The sequence below is a fragment of the Podarcis pityusensis genome, assembly GCF_964106645.2.
Source record: "Podarcis pityusensis genome assembly, chromosome: 17".
Taxonomy (NCBI): Eukaryota; Metazoa; Chordata; class Lepidosauria; order Squamata; family Lacertidae; genus Podarcis; species Podarcis pityusensis.
The window spans coordinates 24,121,775-24,129,194 of NC_138042.1; the positions used below are offsets into that span (position 1 = coordinate 24,121,775).

At 43.1% G+C, this 7,420-nt stretch overlaps 2 protein-coding genes across 19 annotated transcripts in view; one reads left to right on the plus strand and one right to left on the minus strand.

Annotated features, from left to right (window-relative positions):
• The window catches only part of MPDZ (multiple PDZ domain crumbs cell polarity complex component), a 122,705-nt gene extending 117,133 nt beyond the window's left edge, over positions 1–5,572 (plus strand). For all 14 annotated transcript variants that reach the window (XM_080987632.1, XM_080987624.1, XM_080987634.1 and 11 more), the window contains one exon: positions 339–5,572. In XM_080987632.1, coding sequence (XP_080843758.1) covers positions 339–485 — 147 coding nt within the window. In that variant the 3' untranslated portion in view covers positions 486–5,572. The remainder of the gene's footprint in view (positions 1–338) is intronic.
• Positions 1–7,420, minus strand: part of FREM1 (FRAS1 related extracellular matrix 1) — a gene marked incomplete at its 5' end in the record, with an annotated part of 715,053 nt that overhangs the window by 673,678 nt on the left and 33,955 nt on the right. The gene's annotated exons all lie outside the window — the stretch shown is intronic.

The window sequence follows — 7,420 nt, forward strand, 5'->3', positions numbered from 1 at the left end:
AACTGGGAGTAGATCACAGTCTCGATAGAGTTGGACGTGCCTGGTGTAGAGATAGGTCATTGTCTTTTTGTGCTGTGTATAAAGGGGAACCATACCTGGGTGAAGGTGTCCTCCTTTGCTTGTCCCCGTGTTAGTTTAAATTTATGACTCCCACTATTTGGAATTAACATTTCAAATACAGCAATACAGTTTGTATTTCAATTTATATCTTTTCTAATTTACTTGTGGGGCAAAAACCATCACCCCAACTTTTGTGTGTGTTGTTGTTGTTTTAATTGCTGTATAAACTTGCTGCAGTAAGTTTGCAGGCACAATCCAGTACTGCTTTTCAATTTCAGGGTGCCGCAGCAGAAGATGGGCGCCTGAAGAGAGGGGATCAGATCATTGCCGTCAATGGGCAGAGCTTGGAAGGGATCACACACGAAGAAGCGGTGGCCATTCTGAAAAGGACGAAAGGAACAGTGACCCTGACTGTTCTCTCTTGAACCCTCTTCTCCCGAATTTTGGGTCAGCACAGTTACTCTGTCCACATTCCACACAGCAAAGAGAATGGAAATGCTTATATCGTTCTCTTGCTCACTGCAGCTGCCAGATTGTTTTACATCATAGGTGGAAAACACAACCACAACAACAAATGATCTTATTTTTATACGCAGTAGAAATAGTTTCTTGCTGTCAAGGTACAGAGGTTGGTTTCTGTAGCATAGGACAGTGGCAGGAGAACTTGAGAGCAGTACTAATAGAATCAAAAAGGAAGGGAATCAATGAAATGAGAAAAAGATAAAGTAATTACGAGACACTTGATGTGTGATGGTGGGCGGGGAGGGGAGGGCATGTTCTGAAATTCCGAAACTGTGTGAACTTTGGCTTTGGCAACGTTAAATTTCCAAACATCAGCTAGCCAGTCATGACCTCTGACAACAAGGGAACCTCTCAAGGCTGTGTGTCAGTCAGTCTGATTTAAGATTACCACTGTTCTTTAGCTGTGTGTCCATCTGTGAAACTTAGACAAGTTCCTTTCTGCAATATTATTGCTAGGGAGCAACACTTTTAAAAGGGTCATATTGGAAGCTTGCTGGATATTCATGAGAATCATAAGACTGGATTGGACTGCCTGGCCTTTTTTTAATGGTAGCAAAACGTCAATCACTGAATAGGATATGTGTGTGCTAGCAATGCCTGTCTGTTGCAAAGGTCACAGAGATACAGTGCAGCTCCTCTCCCTTCCCTATGGAATCGCTGGCAGTGATAGGAATGCTGTCCAGGATCAGAGGTATAGACTTTGGGGAGTTGCAGCTTTAGCCCCTTTCAGTGGTGTAGCTGTTTGTTCTGTCCCACAGAACTAAATGGGGCTCTCAATATTTAATGCCATGCCCCAGATTTCATTTCTTAAGTCTTGGAGTGTAATAAAGCTCCATAAGAACTCTCCATATAAAACACATGTCCTAACAGTCATCATGGAAATTACTAATCCTAAATTAATTTTAAAATTAAAGCATTCAGTATATGGTTGCAGAGAGAGAGAGAGAAATGGGAAAGTTGACTGTATTGTTGTTAGCAGAGGTGGTTCTAGGGGTATGGCAACTGGTAAGGTCACACTGAGCTTTCAGGATGCCAGAGCAGGCATGCCAGTATCACTCTAATGGAAAGTGAGAGGCGACAGCGGCAGGGGGGGGAATGCTGTATTTGGGCGATGCACAGGGTTGCACTGAAATTTGAGATGCTAAGGTCCACCACTGCTGTTAGAAGACAAATCTAAAGGAAACTATTTGGAAGCACCTAGATGTGGCACCTGACTTAGAATATTTGGCAAGCCTAAATAAGAAAGTATGTATAGCGGCATGCCAAATAGATGTTTGAAGCAGGCACAGTTACAAAGACTCTAAGCCGAGTTCCAAAACTCCATAAATAACCAAGGCATGAGATGTTGATCTTTTACAAGAACGTTTTCCATCTCAAGAACTAGATTTCATCAAAGCAGCTAGTTAGCAGCCATGTAAACCTCTCTATCAGAATGGCTGCAGTCTTCACTCCAAATGCATAATTTCTTTGCACATGTGCCTGGGAGCCTTGTAGGGTGCAAGAAACACCAGGTCAACACAGTTTCTGCAGGAAACAAGGGGCTGCCCTTGCTACTTTGCTGTACTTAAGTTCTCTGTAGGAGCCATGGTGACACCTGTGCATGATGATTGGAATTTGGGCTTAAGAAGGATGTTCCTGCAGCTGAGATGAACTAGCAGACCTGAAGCTTTTCTTTTTCTTTTCTTGCCTCTGAAGCATGTGAACTTGATTCACTTGCCTAGACTCTAAGGCACAGGTAAGAAACCTGTGGCCCTACTACTCACATCTCTGACCTGGGGCTGATGGAAGTTGGAGACCATCATGGATGTCTTCCCCCAGCCCCAAGGTAATGCCCCATATTAAGTCAGACTCTTGGCGCATCCAATTATATAATGCCAGTGCTGACTGTGGCTCTCCTGGGCCTCAGTCTAGGATCCATTCAATTGAAGACCCCAGCATTAAACCTTTAAACTTTCTTTGGACAAGGCATCTGCACTGCCATTGAGCTCCTCCAACAGTGACCCATAATGGAGTCATATACCCAGCCACCACCATCTTGTTGGCATCTGCTTTCTCTTTATAATACCCAGTGGTCTTAATGACATGGGCTAATGTGTGGCAGCAAGTCAGGCTGGAGGAGCCTTCTGGGAAGGGGTTGTATTAGTTGGTCCCTGCAGTCCCTGCCAGCCCTATGATCTCATGCTTACACTGTCAAGAGTTTGTCTTATGAACCTGTGAAATCTGCAGTACAGGGACACTTGCAAAATGCAGCATTGGTTTGAGAATGCTGTTGCTCCCACCAGCAGAAGTAGAAAAATCCAAGGGTTGCATCCAGTTTGAGTTATAGAGGATTAGATTGGCTAAAGTCTGCCCATGCCTGCTGTTTTTATGTTGTGTATACATGAACATACTGCAGATATCTGGTATACCCTGTACTTGAAAGATGAATACTGTTCTTAATTGCTGCTCTGCTTCAGAGTTTATTTATGCAGAAAGTAGTACCTCATTAGAGGTTGTACTAACTTTCCTATGAACAAATGTCCCATAATGTCCCAAATCCCTGCCACTGCCCATGATGTTGAATGCTTGATCATAATTTAGTTCTTTGAGCATTGTGAACAAAACCGGCCCAAATAGCTGACAGTTTTGGGGAGTGAAAGTGTGAGAAACGGTCAAAGAGTAGCACTAGGATGTTGAAGGTAAACAAGGAAGACTCACGCATTAGTCTACAAACAGGAGCTGCTGTTTATTGGATGGAGGATTTATCAGGAAGAAGGTTTATGAATCAGGTAATAAGTAAGTAAACATCTGCTAGCACAATCCTAAACGTGTTATAACTCAGAAGCCAAACCTTAAGTTTAAGCCTGAGTTAAGTCCCAATCAACACAGTGGAGCTTACTTCTGAGCAGATATGTAGGATTACTCTCTCATGTCTTTATACTTGTAGCCTGCAAAACATTTCCTACTCCTCTAACAACACCCACCCTCCAAGGCTTCTCCTATAAGCGCTCCAATTTCCTTCACCCAATATCTTTGTCCACTCACCCAAGCAGGGAAGGTTCACATTTTGTGAACCTCTTTTTCCTCCTGTGATAGATGCTGCCCCTTCAGAGATTTTAGGTGGGTAGACTTCTTCTTTTTTTGTGGGGGAGACACTGCAGAGGGGAAAACACCCACCATGCATTCAGGCAATGTTTCCATTGCAAGCCCTTTCACAGTCTAAGCAAACTTTTTCAGCAGGGAGCTGGTCCACTGTCCCTCGGACCTTGTGGGGGGCCGGACTACTTTTTTTGGGGGGGAGGAACGAATTCCTATGCCCCACAAATAATCCAGAGATGCATTTTGAATAAAAGCACACATTCTACTCATGTAAAAACATGCTGATTCCTGGACCGTCCGCAAGCCAGATTTAGAAGGTGATTGGGCCGCATCCGGCCTCCGGGCCTTAGTTTGCCTACCCATGCTCTACAGCAGGGGTGGCCACCTCCTAAGAGACTGCAATCTGATTTCATAATTAAAATCTGGCAATGATCTACCTCTGTTTTTTAAGGGGTTCAGCTCAAAGTTGTTGAGCTTTTTTTGGGAGGAAGGCGCAGGCCCTGTTTTGGTCAGGTCAGGTCATGGTTGTTGGTGGGGGTTAAGGTGCAGGCTTTCTTGGGGAGGGGAGTTCTGCTTTTTGGAAGGGGAAGTAGGGGTTAAGTCACTCACATCGCTATGGATGAAAACAGTCACAAAGACGGAGCTTCGTCTTCCCTTCCTGAGTTCAAACAACAATGCAGGGCGGCACGAGGGGGCAGGGCAGGAGTCAGATTTACCAATGCAGAGGAAAGGGAGCCAAAAATTTACCGCTATCTAACAAAACATTGCAGGGATCTACCAGTAGATTGTGATTGACTTGCTGGACATCCCTGGTCTACAGCTTTGTTGTTACACCTTGTCTGAAAGTGGCATTTTTTCCTTCCTGATAACAAAGTAATCATGATGCAGATAATCTGATTTGGCTCTGTAATGTTACTGAGAGGCAAGGAAGCTACTTCAGAGTGAGTGAAATGCCTATTCCAGATCTTTTACTGTTCATTCTGAATTAGATTTGTCAGCCCCCATCAACTGGCTGTGCGTTGATGTTATTGTTACTACAAAGGAAGGCTAGTTTTAAAGCAAAATTTTGCACCGCAACTGCAGTTAGTTGGGGCAATGAATAGCACTGAACTAGCATTTAAAAAAATAGCTTTTAGAAGTCTTTCAGGAAACGTTTTGCTCACCTTCGCAAAACACCCTTTTCACACTGGAAATGTCCGTCAAAGAACATTTGGTTCTGCACTACACTTTAATAAAACTTTGCAACTTTTACAGCTGAGTTAGGTAAAGCTTAATGTGTGCAACAGAAATTTTCAAATGGTAAAAAATAGGTTCTCTTCCTGAAGCAGTATGTTGTGTTTGCTGTTGTAGCAACGTCAAATCACTTGGTGCAAAAAAAAAAAGGGGGGGGGGGAGATGTTCATACATCTTAAGAGCACAGGTGTTGCTTCTGCTTTCTACTATTTCAAGAAAATGCCTGAAGGCTGTTGATATTGAATTGTTGCTACTTTATGACACAGACAGTTTAAAAAACAAACCTGAATTAGAATATTTAGGAATACATTCACTTTTTCTCAGAATAAGAGAAAAATAAGATTAGGGAATTTTCCTCAGACATTCTTAGCCGGTAGCTCAGCGCAGCTTAATTAAAAAGAAGTCCTTTGGTATCATTAATTACTTTCAGATACTACATGGGCGTAGAGTGAGAGAGACTCTTCGTAAAGTACCATAACTGGAAACAATCAGTGTTGAATCATTGTCTTGTATTACTAACAGCTTAGAGTGTGTTATACCTACCTTACCGTATGTGAAACCACTTGAAATATTCTCTATATTTGTAACAGATGTAGTGTACAGATATTTTATTATGGCGTTCATGTTTAAATGCAGATTTAGTTTAATAAATGTGAAGTTATCTATGGTGAACAAGTGAGATTTCAGGTTTCTTGGTTGTTCCTGTAAGGATAAGGTGGGCAACAGAATGGTGAGCAGGTGCAAACGTTCATTCCACAAACACCTGACGGGATACCTTTGTTCCCATGCTTATTTAATAAATGCAATATACAGATGTCACAAAGAATCCATTCTCGTGTTACAGCCCCTATATTGAAGGCAATTGAGTAGAGGTAGACAGATTTATAGAGGACAAGGCTAATGCTCCCGTTGCTCGGTCCCTGCTCCTGCCAACCTAGCAGTTCAAAAGCACATCAAGTGCAAGTAGATAAATAGGTACCACTCTGGTGGGACGGTAAACAGCATTTCTGTGCGCTGCTCTGGTTCGCGAGAAGCGGCTTAGTCATGCTGGCCACATGACCCGGAAGCTGTACGCCGGCTCCCTCGGCGAATAAAGTGAGATGAGCGCTGCAACCTCAGAGTCGTTCGCGACTGGACCTAGTGGTCAGGGGTCCCTTTACCTTATATCTTGTGGCAGTCAGTTCCCTAGTTTCACTATGTGTGATGAAGGACTTTCTTTTGTCCTGAATCTTCCAGAAGTCAGCTTTATGGGATGGCCCTGGGTTCTAGTATTATGAGGGAGGGAGAAAATCTCCTCTTACTCCATGACACACATAATCTTACACATCTCTGTGATATCCCTGCATTCCCTTGTTGTTGTTGTTGTTGTTGTTGTTGTTGTTGTTGTTGTTACATGCTTAGGATTCTTAAGACTCTAGCACATTCAGTATTTCCCATGGCCAAATTCCTCGACACATTTGCTAGTGGGGGGAAAAGCATATTTGTGAACTAGACTACCATTTTTCAGCATCTGCAGCCCTCAAGAAGGTTGCAGGCTGCTCAGCTCAATTAACATTTGCCTTCCCATCTGCATTTCACATGGCATCACCTGCTGTCAGCAGCAAACATTTCAAATCACTGGCAGTATGGAATTACTATCCAACCAACTGAGAATGTATTGAATAGAGATGGCAGCAGGAGAAAGCTGTTCAGCCTGAGGAACTGATGAATAGCCTATGTTGGGAGATTAACCTGCTGTTTTTTAAGTGAGTTTTCAACCCCAAGCAACAGCAAGCAAGGAAGCCACGCTTGCCTTCAATCAATGAGATTTAAATGTTTGTGTTTTGTGATTTTTACAAAAAACACACACTAGAGAGCAGTAGAGAACCAAGCTTTGCTTCCCTAATCCAGTTACCTGGTTAAAAAACAGTAGCAATCCTAAAACTTCTTCCTTGCTTTGGTGTTGACCCAGAAACACAGAAGAGCAGAAAACAGTTGTCCCATAAGCATTAATTACTCACGTACTCGGGAGTTTCATCAGTGGGTGACTTTGTATTGTGATGTGTGCCTACGTTTTGAACTTTATTTCAAAATGAAAATTCCACACTCCCAATACATCAGAAAAACAAGAGGTCATTTTGCTATCTCTTGGTTTTCAAAAGAGAAATGCAGCTCTGATGCTGATCTAACAATACACTCTACAGAAGCTGGTAAAATAGTTGGAGTTCAGGTTTCCAGGGTTCATGAAGTTTGCCTCAAAGACGGGGTAAGTTTTCTATGCCCCAAATTGTTCTCTGGTTTGGACTAAAGTCCAGTTGAGGAAGGCACCCCAAGCTTTCACCTATCTCCAAAACATGCTCTTTGCCTACCTTCTGGTTACCAGAACATCCTTCCACTTAAAACGACTTTCCTGGCCTCGGCAGGAACGAAAGCAGCATATGGGGAGAGAAAATGCCATGGTGCCTGGCATGCCATTCTGCAGGAGCCCTTGGGAGAACTGCATTCCTCATGGGTCACCAAGCTTTCCATCCTAGACACCACATCAGGA